This window comes from Corvus kubaryi, unplaced genomic scaffold (genome assembly GCF_017639235.1).
Source record: "Corvus kubaryi isolate FWS band 111438036 unplaced genomic scaffold, C.kubaryi_AGA036_p1.0 130, whole genome shotgun sequence".
Lineage (NCBI taxonomy): Eukaryota > Metazoa > Chordata > Aves > Passeriformes > Corvidae > Corvus > Corvus kubaryi.
In genome coordinates, this window is record NW_024580665.1 from 1,329,659 (window position 1) to 1,344,870 (window position 15,212).

Genomic DNA, 15,212 nt, shown 5'->3' on the forward strand with positions numbered 1-15,212 from the left:
AGCTATGTACATTATGAGACTCAGCACATTACAAGCTGGCTGCTTGTTTTCTATCATCACCTAATATTTTCAACTGCCAAATTCTCAGCCCCCAGTGAGGAAGTCTGGATTCAAAACAAAAACCAGGAAATTCAAACAGCAACACGGCACATAGAAAAGTTAACACTAAACAGGAGTGTACTTCCACCTTTCAGTTGCAATAAGCAGGACCAGGCAAGAATTAGCAAACACCATGAATAGAAGAAGGTAACTTTTCCCTCAGTCACCAGAAATGTTATTATTGTAAAGCTGACCCTTAACAGACAGATCCCTACTTCAAAAACAGCGTAAGAGGCAAAGCAAATCCCCCTAACATCTTTTAACAGGACGTAACAGAATAAAGGAAAGCATTTGTAGCAAAGCAACGTGGCAGCTGTAGTTTAAAATCCAGTAAATGACCACAGTGCTCCCCCTGGTGACAACAGACGGGCCGAGATACCTGCCGGGAGAATCAGCACAGCAGCGCCAAACTCCAGCTTCAGCTACTGCAATAAATCCTCCTTCTTTGAGAAACTTTGTAGAAATACAGCAGCTGCTTCCACTGAAGTAGGATTAGAAAGACTCTAAGGCCACGATGAATTATCATGCTTTAGCTTCAGGAATGTGTTCTCCGTTATCAGAAATAAGTTCTTACACCAGTGTAAGTCACTGCAGCATGGAGGAAAGAGAATGAAATGAGATTACAACGGATGAATGTTCTAGAATGAGGTAAAAAAAATGTTTTCTACCAAGTAGGGCACGGGATCTTTAGGAATACATACAAAGGATCTCAGGAAACTAAACTATAACTAGTTTTGTACTGGAAAATGTTTGGATGAAGTCTACAGTCCAGTATAGTAAGAGTGGGTTGAGGACAGCAAGCCTGCAGCCAGTGACACCTTTCCCTGTCAAATTAAGTAAAGCAAGCTTATCAATTGGTTTTGCCAGTGTGGAAATCTTCATTCAGCTTGTGCCTAAATAGGGTTTGGCCATCAAATGAGACTTTCTCAATGCAGTAATACTGGCTACATATGAGAGAAATGAAGAAATGCTTAAGGAGGGCTAATAAGAGTCAGACCATCTTTGGTTGTGCCCATGTAACCCCGGTGACAAGCAGCTGTTTGCCAGCAGATCAGACTCACCCGTGCAACTGGTACCTTGATAATGAACTGCTGCAACAGGACAGACTGGGAAAGATCCTGGGATTCAGAAAGCATAAGCATCAGCTTCCCTGCAGCTTCTGGGTGCTATGCAAGGAAATGTCAGCCCTTACAAGCAAACATCCCAATGGGTCAAGGTCCTTGGAAACATTTCAATTTGAGTTTTGTTGCAAAACATTCCACACTGTCACTCACCTTTGGGTGAAAACAGAAAAAACGCACAAGCAGGCTGCTCAGGTGAAGGCAAAGCACCACAAGAGCAAGAGCTTCCACAGTTCTGTTCAAAACAATTAAAGATCTTTCACAGTTCGACAAGACTTGTTGTGATATGCAGCATTTTCCACCCTGTCCTTCTCCATCTCTTGACGTCTACAGAAACTGGGATAGCAACACTTGGTCAACTTTAACTTCTGTCAGTGTTTGATGAGAACCAACTCCCAGAAGTGTTTGATGAGCCATAGCCAGGACAAAGAAGGCAGTTTTAGATCCCTGAGATGCTGCAGGAAACTTTCTGCACACTGAGGAATACATCCCTATGCCAGCTATCCTCTTCTCAGGTTTTCAGGATTTTTTTATTGGATTCCAAGAGGAAAAAAGGAGTTTTTGCAGTATTACACTTCAAACTTCAGTATTGCAGAAGACAAATTTGGTTCAGGGACACAATTTATACAAGCTGGCAAGTGTTCTCACACTTGCCTATTCCAAGACTGGTAACGGCAAAGCCGTTGCCACTGCTGTGTCCTTGCTGGTGCTGAGCATACATAAAAAATACCTCTGGCACAGGAATCAAAACAAAGGACAGCTCAAAGTACATGACCTTGGGTTATATAATTCACAACAATTAATTGCTTCCCTATGAAACAATTCTTGTCAGATTTTAGTTAAGGGGGGACCAGTTTGGTTTCTGCCATCAAGAACAGTTAAGATGTGCCACTTTATTTGTATTTTCTGCCTGAACAGTGACTCCGCAGGTCCGGCATACAAACTCCCCTTCTCTGAAGAAGATACTACATAGTTTCATTAGAATATCTTTTATATCATTAATTTTAATTCCAACCTGTACTTCAATATGCACATAACTATTTTCAAATACAATGAAAACTTGAATTCAACAGCATCAGAGCTTTCAGTAAATCCTTCACAACTTCAGAAAAATCTCTATAAACACTATGTAAAGTAGATACAGAATGTACAGAGAACAGTTTTCTATACAAAAGTGCATTTTAGCAATACAATTAGCAGAGAACCTGGGAAAAGAACACCCTCAATTTAAGCAATACCATATACGCTAATCTATACCCTCATCTCTCCCCCCGACCAAAAAGAAAAAAAAAAAAAAAATCAACCCCCCCACTTTCCCCTTGCTTTGGTTATTAACTATATTCAAGGCTTCAGTATTACATTTTTTTTTTTTTTTTTTTACATTGAAGAATTTGTCATTTGGAAATGTTTTGAAGTTAGCCAGATGAGAGAGAATGCAAATATGACTCACCAGAGTTAACAGTCAAAATAGACAAACTTTTAATATTACTAAGATTTTCCCTTGATAGATTAATAAACTAATCTTTGCAATCCTTAAATGGACAACTGTTGACTTTTCTGTGCCCAAGAATTGCAAGATCAGTAAGTTTAAGAACATTAAACCAATAAATCTAACAACATTTGCCATGAAAATCTGGCATATATGAATGAACTTTAAAAGCTCCCAAAACAGTCAGGTTTATTAATATTTATAGACCAATGCATCAACTGATTTAAAAGCTGAAAGAGTGTTAGGAGAAAAGAAATGGCTTCAGGCCATTCAGCACAGATGAGCAGTAAATATTGCCATTTTATCTTTCTGTATTGTATATGCACTCTGATGTAAATGCATGTAAGAAAGTTCAAGCAGGTTGGTCGATTTGTTTTCTCCCCAGAGAATGATCTTCACAGGTTTCAAACAACAATATGAGAACTAAAATTTGAGCCGAGGAAAGTCTTGCAAAGACTGTTCTTGTTCTTCCAAGTAAGCACCCCATACTGAGCATATTGTAACCATCTTTTTATCAGCTTCCCAGATTACAAAAAAAAAAAAGGTATTTTAACAAAAGATGACATACACAAAAATCAGCCAAGTTTGTCAGGCAGCTTTCTTCTTCATATTTAAAAATCATATTAGAAAAGAATGTTTTCTCTTGTTTACAGTCCTATTGCAGTCAGACTTTCAGTGCTCCTTCTAAGCCTTTTTAGAGAAAAAGTTACCATGGAAGCAAACTGTTATTGTTACAGAGTGTAAAATGATTATATTCACATTGCAGTGGGTACAAAGTTCCTACAGACACAGTTTCAGTACCATGAAGCCATGTAACTATGAGCTTTTTCCTGTGCGTCTCTATGTTGCTTTTAAACTTGACAGTTTTTCTCTATTAATAAAAAGCAGGGATTTGATTTAATTTTTTAAGAAAAAAACACAATAAGGATGCATTATTTTAGCAGTCTGTTACTCTTGTTCATCAGTAGTTGCACCTGTAGCCACAATGGCCAAAACTTAAATCGGCAAGACCAAATTTCACTGACATTCCAACTGTTTGACTAATACCATGGGTATTTCATAGAAACTCACAGATTTAGATTGGAAAAGTCCTTTTAAGATCATCAACCACCACCCTAAATCTAACACTGCCAAGCCCACCACTAAACCATGTCTCTAAGTGCCACATTTACATCTCTTTTAAGTACCACCAGGGATGGGGTCTTCCTGGGTAAGCATTGAGTATAAAGCAGGGAAAAACATGAATCTGACAAAAAACCTCCCCCCCACCACAAAATGAGTGTGCCACTAGAACTACAGAGGATGAGAATGCAAAAGGAAAAAAAAAACCAAATGTGTAGAAGTATGTAAAAACTCTTGAATCCCACAGTCACTTCAGGCCTGATTCTCTGAGATCAGGAAAAGACAACATTTTATCTCTGGGTACTTGGCAAAGAACATTCAAGGTAAGCAAGATGCTATTCTGCATTCCTATCAGAACATTCAGAGTTTTGTATTCTTTGCATTCTTATGAGCATCCTGGATCTATGAGATCACAGAGCTATAAATTATTAGCATGGAATACCTGGAAATCCACTCTCTTCTATCATTTTAACTGTCACACACACAACTGAAGTACCTGCTGGAGACAACACAGCACAATCAGTTATTCTGGCACCCAGGACCTTTTCGTCCAATGTAACAAAGGAGCAACTGGACCCACCTAATCACTTAGAATACTTTATACTTACATGCTCACACTATGATGGAAATACTATCTTCCCTCACTTCATGATCTCTGGAAGCTAGTAGACAAGTGACCAGAATGAACTGTACCTCATCAAAATGATGGGGTCTTTTCACAACAAAACCTGAGGTATTTTAAACTCTGAATAGCTGCTGAAACAGAATAAAGTGACACACTTTCACGCTCCACCACACTGAGATATTGCACCTTTCTTACAATTCACTTCAGAGTTTCAATTCTCTACAGTACTAAGTGTGCATTTTTCTTCAGAAAAAAAATTCAATCACATTTCAAAGTCACTGCAGAAAATAAAGGTTGTACTGAACCATGACAGTGTACACATGGTGAAGTATTTCATGATGAATTCATCCATTACCATGCAAGAGTTTAACAACTGCACCCTGAAATTAGCCAAATTGATAGCAATTAAATTTTATTTTTCACACAAGATATTCAAAAGAAGCTCCAGGTTTAAGTCAATCTAAATTCTCAGTAAAGTGTATACTGTTAAGAAGTTTTCAGTATTGATTATACAGGAGGGAGGCATCAACTAGCAACAGCGCAGTACAAGCAAATACTGACAGGTAAGAGACACTTGTGGTTAGTGCACAAATATACTGGCAATATGGGATGGCCAACATGAGCTTAAAATGACATTACCTGGCTTTTAGTCAGTCCACGGCCAAGCCTGGGTACCTGTTGTAGAGCAGCAGTAAGTTCACACATACTAGTTTGCCTATGGGCCTCATTTATTTCTTATCAAAACCCTTTCAGAGGCCACTGTTCAGATAATTTACTGGTCAGTTTATTTTGAGGCTAAAAGGAATGCCCCTTCTGAAAGGAAAATACTTCAGCTGTCAGGGCTAATAAGTCTGTGCAGGACATGGAACATTAATGTCAGTAGTCCTAAAGCCAATCATGCATTCTGCAGGATTGGGCTATATCCTCCTGCAATTACAGACACTTGTGGCCACACTAAACTGTCAAACTCCTTAATTCAACAGTAAAATTAATGAAGCATTAACATAATAAAAAATTATTTTCTAAACTCAGAACTCAAAAATACTTTTAAAATGTTTTAAATTTCACATTAAAATTTAGAACAATCATTTTTATCTCAGCCATGGGGGGAAGGAGTTCTATAAAAGTAAGATAAAGACTAAAATCAGCCTAAAGATTGTCAGAATTAGGAAAAAGGTTGAAACTACTATTACTTCCCTACCGGAAAGCCGCAATTTTACCTAATTTTCTTATCATGAGAAATTTCAAAAGCTGATAGACAACAAAAGGAGAATTCTGATACATGTCATGGTGTAACGACCCACACAGAAGACAACCTCAGCTAAACATACAATTAAAAAAGTACAGCTGCAATAAGTTCTCCTGTCAACAATATGAATCTATTTAGATACGCTTCTGGGGAAGAAAACCACTGAAGTTGTGTGCCACTTGCTTGCACTTCTGTTTCCAGTAGTGTTTTTAACTATTTTAAGTAGTGTCCTAGACAACTTAATTGCAGATTAGTGTATTTTCAATGCATAAATGTGTTTTTATTGGAATCTTTTCACTAGGGATGTACTGGTGAACCATTAGTAACAATCATAAGATATTGAGCAGCAAAATAACCTTCTGAAGACTTAGCCTGCAATTATTTTGAGGTTTTTTTCAGAATTTTAGTTGGTTCCTAAGAACTACATTATTAGGCAGTATTTGTGTTACAGATTCTCTGCATTAGATGTCCTGCTTCTTGTTTTCTGTGTAGTTTGAGTTAAATCCCAACTTTTAGAAAAGTATCAACAGTACTTTGATTTTGTACAAATCAAGAGCAAGGCTGAAGAAAGCCCCATAGAGCAAAAGATTTTTCCTCATGCTAAACAATCTTCCTATTAATGGGAAAGGAAGACAGAACAAGTCAAGTGTAATACTAACACTAAGCTGAAAAAACCCAAAAAAGCTGAAGCATAGTAATGCATGCTTTGTGTCATCCAAAAGCACCCCTAGACTTACTTGCAAGTAAGTTAGCATGTCAGTCAAGTTCAAATTTCCTTAAAATTAGATCTCTTCAGCAGCTTTTCAGAAGATAGATAAGCTTCTGAATTCTTTGTTGCAAAATTAGTCTCAAAAAGCTGAAACTACTCAATACTTAGACCTTCTTAGCAAAATTACACTTGAGAAAAGATCTGGTTTGTATTGTTAACACTAATCAAAATTTGGTCAAGAAATATATGTAAACAATAAGGATAATACATTTAAGGCTTAGAAAGAACACTGATAAATTCACCCCTGTCACATTAAAACATCCACATCTCCTTCATGGTCCTCCTCAGTCACTTTTAAAGACAGCACTTCTTCGTTAAGAAATAACCCACTCAGTCTTTCCTTACGAGCTTGTCTTTGTTCTTTCAGCTGTCTCTTCCGTAAGGCCTTTTGCTGGAGTTTCCGTTGCTTGGAACGTTTCTGTCAAAATACAGAAGAGACAAAATATAAGATTTTTTTCTGTAAATTAGAAAAAACACCTCTGAAGCTGGCAAATATAAATTAACCTCTAAAATAACATCTGCTCTGAAAAATAACAAACACAAATTCTCAGAGGTGGTGTAAACATTCATCCAAAATCATACCTGATATTAAAATATCAAGATAATTTATCACAACTGAATTATGAGGCACAACATTACCCTGTGATGTTGCATAGTTGAGTCTTTGATTGGGGGAATCTTTACTGCTGGAGAAATGTTAGTCTTACATTTAACAAACCCAAGATGTTGAAGAGCAAGAAAGAACTGCTCCTCTCCTCCACACTTGAAATTAGAATTACGGGGACAGAAGGAGTACCACAGTACTACTTTAAATGAAACATGCTTCAGTAGGTCCCTTCTCACCAAGGAATCTCATGAGACATGCTCAAAGAATAAACTGAAGAAGATTCAACAAGCCTGATGAAACTTCTAATTGAGAAAAAAAACCAAAAACAATCAAGGGTCTCTCTACTGTCCAGAAATTATGCCTAGATTAGGGTGATCATTCTTAAACAATTTTCTTCTTAAGTTAGATGCATAAGCCTTATTCAAGCCCACTCAACTTATTCTAAACAAAAGGAATTAGAATATCTACAACATACAAACATCAGGCTTTCAATTAGAAGTGATGGGAAGAGGACAAGTTTAAATACCTTATGATCATTGGTTTATCTAGATAACTCAGTTACTCTGTTCCTTCAGGACAAAAACCCCAGGTAAGATCACATGAGCAAGCTTCACAAGTTAAGACAGCTTAATTAATACAGATGTACATAACTAGAAACTTTACTTTTGAATCCCGGATTCTTTCTGCAGCACTTGTGGACAAATTGCTGTCACTGTGTGCTCGACTCATGTTGGCACTGGAGTTTGAAGCGGAGTTGGCAATGCTGGAGCCGCTGCTGCTTGCTGAGCTGACCATGCTGGCACTGCTGCTGCTGGCACTGGCACCACTCACACCACTGGTACTCGCACAGCTGTAGCTGCTCCTCTTCCAGCTCTCCCTCGCAGACCGCTGGCGAGGTCCGTGTTCCTTGATATAGTTTCTCACCTTTAGAACAGAGGCAGCAAAATTACTATAGCTTGATAAATGCTGCACTGAGATACTCCTTTTCATGGAAAAAACACAATCTGCCTATTAATAATTATGAAGCATTGGGTCAGTTCAGTTAGGCTTTTAAAACATTTTCCTGTGGCTGCTTAAAGCCCAAGCAATCCGGAGTCACCCACAGAACTTAACTGTTCTTTCACCATGGAAGGAAAATAAGTAGCAAGGGCTGGGGGGTTCTTGTTTCTTCTGCCTGTCATACTTGTGACTGTGTAACAAACCAAACAGAAATATCAGTGAAGTTCAAGTGAACCAACTTGTTTACTTAATGTATCAAAACCCTTTATTTTGCTAGGTATACTCAAACAAAAATGAGTGTAAATAAAGCAGCACTTCTCTACTTTAAGATGACACTTACAAAATCCTTGAAATATGAAACAGACCAAGCCCATAAAAGCAGTGAATGTTTTCCATTTTCAACTTTATCTTCAGCATTTATCAGTGCAACACTGAGGAGTTCAGCTTGTTTGGACACTGCATCTCTTCCCAACAACACATCTCAATAATTCAATGACTGAGAAGACAGTAGGATGTATCTACCCTATCAGCCAGGCACCTTTCTTTGCTATAACTTGCATCTTGCAACATCTTTAAAATGCCTTATTCTCTATCCCTTTCTACATGAAATTTATGGTCTTCCCCAATGAATTCCAATCTTTTGGAGTTTTAAATGCTAGTTTACATTCAGTGAGTAAATGAAGACTCTCAGCTAGCTGATGGTCATGAAGTGGAGTACAGTGCCATAAGCAGCACCAGGTCCACAACATAACTCATTACACACTCACCAGCTCTGGCTTAACACATAGTGAGAATATATAACCAGTCTTTTATGTAAAGGTTTAGTACATACAATATGCTTTTGATATCCATCACTGACAGTATTGTGCTCTAGTGTCTCTATATATAATGATTATGCATAAAAAAATTGATCACAAGTCCATAAGATTTTGCAAGATATAATCAGATGCTGAAACCCTGGAGTCAAATGTACAAACCTTAACTCACCTGCTTCAGTTTTTCATCTGTGAGACAGTTCAATTCAATAATGAATTCACTATCTGTAGGTGAGATCTGAGCAGTAGGATCAATAATTTTAATAATATCAAGTTGCTCTCGAAGGCCCATCTCTGTACTGACTTTGCGACTCAAATATTCAATATATTCAACCTAGGACCCAAAGAAAGGCAGGTCATTTTGAAGTATCATTGATTCTAAATGAGAGACAGAAAAAAGAAAGAACCAACAGAATAAAAACATGCTCAAATATCATGATTCTAGCCTTGAGTATCCTTAAAAACCTAGGGTGAAAATTTGAGTAGGCATTAAACTGCCTCCTACAGATCCAAAGGACAAGGTTTAGTTTTGAGAATCAAGTAGTACTGCACAGGTCTGCATTTACACCTACAGCAAACAGGATGGCTTTTAAGTTTTATCTTTTAATTGGAAGTTCTTCTGTACATTGCAGTTCTCACATAGGAAAAAAGTCACCTGTTCATCATTTGTCATTGCACTCCATGGAAGTTCATCAAGATTCCTATGCTTGTTTTTCTTTTTGGGAAGCAGACAGGGAGAGCTTGGAATACTCGGTATAACATCAGAAAGCACATCACTCCCACTTGTAATGTCGCTGCCAGGCAACTTGTAACATGCAAGAGGAAGAACAAAGCTTTAGAATACAGTAGGCAGATTGTAAATCATTCTAACACTATTAACAATTCAAAACATACCATCAAATTAGCAAAGCATTGATTATCTCTGTACTTTAACAAACTCTGTGTAATTACTCATAAACCTGCAATACTCCCTTAAATCTTCCTACAAACAAGTGCAGCAAACTCAATTCACACTATTCTGCACTAATCAATCCTCTTTTTAAAAATTCGTGTTTAAGAAAACAGCAGATTGATGCCGCATTTCAACTATTTCCCTTCTCCATCAGTGGAAATGGTCCATTACAATCCAAAGCTAAATCTAAACCTCCCATTTTGGAGCATAAGTCTAGTTTAAGGAAGATAATTTTAAAGCAGGTCTGTAATTCCTACCAAACTCCATAATACACAAGACAATTCAATTGAAGTCACTGTCATTTGCCTGGAAGCAACTGAGAACTTCAGCTAGCTTCATTTATACAACTGACATGTGATTTCTGAATGCACTTCCAGTTAAAGTGGGACAGTTGGATTACTTGTGCTCAGATTCTGCCAGATAACACCATAAAGAGCTACAAAAAAGTCTTTCCAAAATCCTGTAAATCCAATCAAGTAAGTCTCTTAAGAAAAGCTTGTTTTAAAAAACAAAGAGTAATAAAAAAAGCTAGTTACCAATCAAACATACTGTCAGCTAAGGCATAGGAAATGGCTTCTTTTCAAAACAATTGCCAAGTTTATCAAGCAATTAAAATTTCACAACTCAGTGAAGCTCTGAATCTTTAGGATCCAACCTGAGTTGTTCCTGCAGACTGCATTGTAAACACACACTTGTAACTTCAGCAATATAACATACATTGAGACCAGCAGATGGACTAAACCAGTCAGAAATTCAAAGCTGATCTCAATACATGTCTCAAGTTCACTTGCATCTTCTGGAACAGGATTTGAGCTTTCTTGAAATCAGTTTTCAGTTCTTGCACTGTCCTTAAAAGACTCTCTACATGCTCTGACCAAGCTTTATGACAAAATTTTAAAGTATTTCCCAATAAATTCTGAAGCCCTATGTTGCCTATTTCGAAGTTATATATACGTTCATAGTTGATTTAAGTCTTTAATATAAAAAGTCAGTTTAGGTCTACAATATATTTTAAAATGCATATCACATTTGAAAAACTGCTGAACAGGGAAGACTATCACAAACTAGAGATATCCAACAAGGACTGCATTCAGCGCAGATGCAGGAAAAGGATGTGATTCACCTTCACACTTTTCCCATTCTGGTCAGACAAAATGAGCTCTCTACTCTTATTGGCATAGAAAAAACAAAAGGATGGAAAAAAGCTATGGCAAGAGTTTCTACACTTTACCTAGAAAGCTTCAGTAGGACCAGACATCTATAAACAGATTTCATTAACAGGGCAGATCCTCAGTACAAAGGGTCTAAGCTCATGGCTACAAGAAACAGACAATGGTTCCTAAAACCAAACGACATGTAAGCATCCTTCTTTGGAGAGCTGACCTTCAGTCTCTCCTCCTGATTAAGGAGGTCAGAATAAAATGAAACAAAACATTTTTGTTATCATTCAAGATTCAGATATGTGCTCCTATGTTCGGTAGTTACAAAGAAACAAGTGCTGAGGTCACTTGGTTTGTTCAGAAGAAGAGGAGACCAAGGAGAGACTTCATAGCTGTCTACAGCTTCCTCAAGAGGAGAAGAGGAGGGGGAGGCACTGATCTCTCCTCTCTGGTGACCAGTGACAGGACACAAGGGAACAGCAGGATGCCAGGTCAGGGGAAGTTAAGCTTAGATATCAGGAAAAGGCTCTTCCCCCAGAGGGCGGTCAGGCACTGGAACAGGCTCCCCAGGGCAGTGGTCACAGCAAGCCTGAAAGAGTTCAAGGAGTGTTTGAGCAAAATCTGTCAGACACGGAGTGTAACTCCTGGGCTTGTCCTGTGTAGGGCCAGGAGCTGGACTTCAGTGATTCTTGTGGGTCCCTTCCAACTCAGGATATTTTATTCTATTACTTTTCAGCTACAGCTAAATCCAGCACACAACAGTCTACACAAAATTTTACATTTCCAGTGGAACCACCTTACCTGCCACTCAAACTCGCTGTCTGACCAATCCCAGTATGTGCTGATAGAAGAGGAGACATCACTGCAGACACTGCCCTCGGGGAACAAATCAAAAGAGGTGAATTCCTGGTCATCCAGGAGTGAGTAACAATCATCCTGATCCCCCACTGACACCGATGAGAACAGCTCCTCGCTGCACTCTGAGCTGGCCACGCTCGTCCCACAAGATGTCAAGTTCCACCTGCAAAACAGGATAACACAATTAGAGAGCAGCAAACCTTGGCATCATGTGTCTTAAGAAATTCCTTTAAGCCTCGTTAAACTATCTCCACTTTGCTAGTGATATTATACATTGACTTCATTGAAATAAGTTCTAATTATGTAAATTGAAGTATTCTATTTTTAAATATTTTTTAAAGTACATAAACAACACCAAATGGGACACAATGTTAAAAATATCAAGGCAAAAATCCTTATACAGTTAGTATAATTACACCTTTATTTTGATATATTATCAGTTTCTGCCCCAGAGCTATGACTCCTGTAGTATGGAAATTGTCTTTTTTTGCTGCTGGTTGGGTTTTTAAAACACACAGATCTAAAAATAAAGTTTTCCAGGCATTGAGATATTTAAACTTCCACATAAACTGGAATAAACAGAACAAAGAAGTTAATCAATTTGACTCCAGGACACATAGAAATCAAAAGAAATTTCAGGTTGATAATCCCCCACAACATTAAGGCTTAATAAGGAAACACATTATGGACCTATTATTCACAACTCTGAATGTCAAAAACATTGGACATGCTATTGGAATGAGACAGTGCAAGATGGGGAAGTGACCTGTGTGAAAATGCTAGCATGCCAAAATTAAACACCTTTTTCACCTCATTATTTCATTACAAAGCTAGTTGAAGTTGTTGCTAAAGGAAAGCCATTGAGAACTCAATTTTCACAGAACAGATTTTTTACTCTAATGAGAGTAAGCCAGAATGTAACAAGCTCATGAAATCAGTCTCCATATCTGGATTTATTTTACATATTGGTGAAAAGTAGGTCAAGACAAATATGAGTCAGCACAGCACTGCAATATGGCCAAAACAATTTGAAAAGGGCTTCTAAAATGCACCACACAAGCCCACACAATCACCTCCTGTTCCATCAGCCTGTCCACTTCATTCTGGCTAACTACAAAAACACTCTTCTATCCAACTGCAAAAGCTGAGCAATTCTATCACCAGAAAGGCTGGTCCTCAATCTCATTATTTAAACTGCATACCAGGCTGGCTAAATATGTTTGTGATGGATTCATTTCCACATCTGCTTGGCCAGATGTGAATTTATCCAATGTTAAAGACATTTCCAAAACTTTCCTCGTAGCAGATTCAGGAGTTCTTGCCCTGCCTCCCTTTCTGCATCCCTTATAGATGTTCACTGCTTTGCTGGTACAGACTCTTGTGGGCAGGGCAATCCATTGGTAATGAGCAGAACAAGACTGTGGTGACACAGCACATTACTCGACATGAACACAGTTTCAGAATCCATAAAATAATGACGAAAGGAAAGACAGAGTGGACAGTTTCCAGACATCAAAACAAAGGCTGAGGTACATGGGCTCTAGTACCAACAAACTACACACGTACTCCAGGTACAGGCAGTCAGCCCTCACCTTCTCATAGCCAGGGGGCCTGCTGTGTTCCCTGAGGTGAACTGGATTAACAACAAATGGGAACTACATTAAAATTACTCCTAACTTTAAAAAATAGAAAGCCTTATGTGAACACCACAGATTGAGCTGCACATCTGCAATGGCTTAATCAGTGCAAGACAGGGCATGTCCTTTTCCAGAGAAGTGAAACAGCCCCTCAAGATGCCTGGGTTACAAACCTGGGCTCGTAAAATGAGCAAACCTGAGCAACACACTTGAGAAGGCAACAGAAAGAGAAATGTACAAAATTAATTAAATGCAAATTTGGTGACTATCACACTTTTATTTACAGATATTCTAAGAATATATCTTACTGCTCATGTCTTATGACTTAAGAACTATATTATGGAAGCGTATCATGTTTGATCGAGGCTCTTCATGCTGAATCATTTAAGAATGTATAATTAAGAATTTGCCCTTATGAATGACACTTTTAAAGCGCAATTTCCAAGACTTCATATAAATTCACTATTCATAATTGTGTTGCAGAAATACTAATAACCCATAACAGAATCTTGCAAGTCTGGAACAGGAATGTTGGAGACATATATGTTGGAGACTGAAATCTCATAGATTATTCTCAAAAAAAGCTATTGCTATATTCAAGCTTAATACTATGCATTAGCAGAATTAGGTTCTCAGGAAAGCAGGACAGTGGTTTTGATTTTAGGAGCACAACTGGAACTTCTTTGTTGAGCTGTATTTGCCCTTCTAGAACAGACCTTTTCTACAAATTACAGGCAGAATAATTTGCCCTTAATTAGTAGCATGGGGTGGAAATGTCTCTTCAGAAGTCAGTACAGTCACCAAGCCACCTAACTCATTCTGAATCTCTTAAGGTCTGCCTGGTATCCATGCAAGACCTGCCTTTAAGTCTTATAAACACACCATTCTGTAGCTGCCTACAGCCCTCAAAAATTATCAAAATCTCAAAAATTAAGAAACTCGGAACGAGGCTTGGAGCAACCTGAGCCTAGTGGAAGGTCTCCCCGCCCAGAGCAGGGGAGTTGGAACTAGATTGCCTTTAGGGTCCCTTCCAACCCAAACCATTCTATGAAAAGACACATCTTAAAACACTGACCCAGCTCACACCGGCAACTGTAACATGATGAGCCGAACGCAGACTAAGCCAAGGGGAAGGGTAACCCAGCAGGGCGTGCGGCGGACACGCGGAGCACCTGCAGCCCGGCCATGGCCGGCTCGTCCCCGGCAGGGTAGCGCGGGAAGGATGCGCGGCCCTGCTCAGGGGCGGCCCTGACCCCGCCGCGACCGCCGCGCCGCCCGCCCCGGCCCCTCAGCATCACCCGGCCCGCCCGCTCTGACCCGCTGAGCAGACCTGTTGGAGTGGAAACGGTGCAGCGGGTCGGTGCGGTGGCAGGAGGAGAGCTGGCAGCCAAAATCGCTGACGTCCAGGCAGCCCTCCTCGCTCAGGCTCAAGCTGCCGCCCCGCGGCGGGTGCTGGTGCGAGAGCAGCGGGCACGGCTCCTCGGGGGCCAGGAACTTCTCGTACAGCTCCTCGGTCATGGCGGCGGACGCGGGAGCGGCGGGAGCGTCTCAGGCAGCGGCGGGAGCGCCTCGGGCACACGGCGGCAGCGGCGCCGCCATCAGCGGCCGGTCCCGGGACGCGCCGCGCTGTCGCGCCGGGTCCTTCCGGCGCCGCGCCCCCACAGCGCCCCCTGCCGCGGGGAGGCCCCGCGCCGGGCGGGCGGCGCGGAT

General features: G+C 39.7%; 1 protein-coding gene across 1 annotated transcript; it reads right to left on the reverse strand.

Annotated features, from left to right (window-relative positions):
• Positions 1-2,210: 2,210 nt before the first annotated feature.
• Positions 2,211-15,126, reverse strand: FAM199X (family with sequence similarity 199, X-linked). Its single transcript, XM_042027939.1, has 6 exons — positions 14,833-15,126; positions 11,809-12,028; positions 9,551-9,700; positions 9,068-9,229; positions 7,745-8,005; positions 2,211-6,892 (listed from the first exon to the last, which is right to left on the reverse strand). The coding sequence occupies exons 1-6, from the start codon at positions 15,018-15,020 to the stop codon at positions 6,722-6,724; spliced, it is 1,152 nt and encodes a 383-aa protein (XP_041883873.1). The 5' UTR covers positions 15,021-15,126; the 3' UTR covers positions 2,211-6,721.
• Positions 15,127-15,212: the final 86 nt, after the last annotated feature.

Bases quoted from the DNA above. Each gene is read 5' to 3' on its own strand.
- FAM199X (XM_042027939.1), bottom strand. From the start codon at position 15,020: ATGACCGAGGAGCTGTACGAGAAGTTCCTGGCCCCCGAGGAGCCGTGC. The intron at 9,701-11,808 runs GTAAGGTGGTTC...GCATGTTACAAG, and splicing joins ACAGCGAGTTTGAGTGGCAG to TTGCCTGGCAGCGACATTAC. The intron at 6,893-7,744 runs GTAAAGTTTCTA...GTATTTTGACAG, and splicing joins AAAGAATCCGGGATTCAAAA to AAACGTTCCAAGCAACGGAA.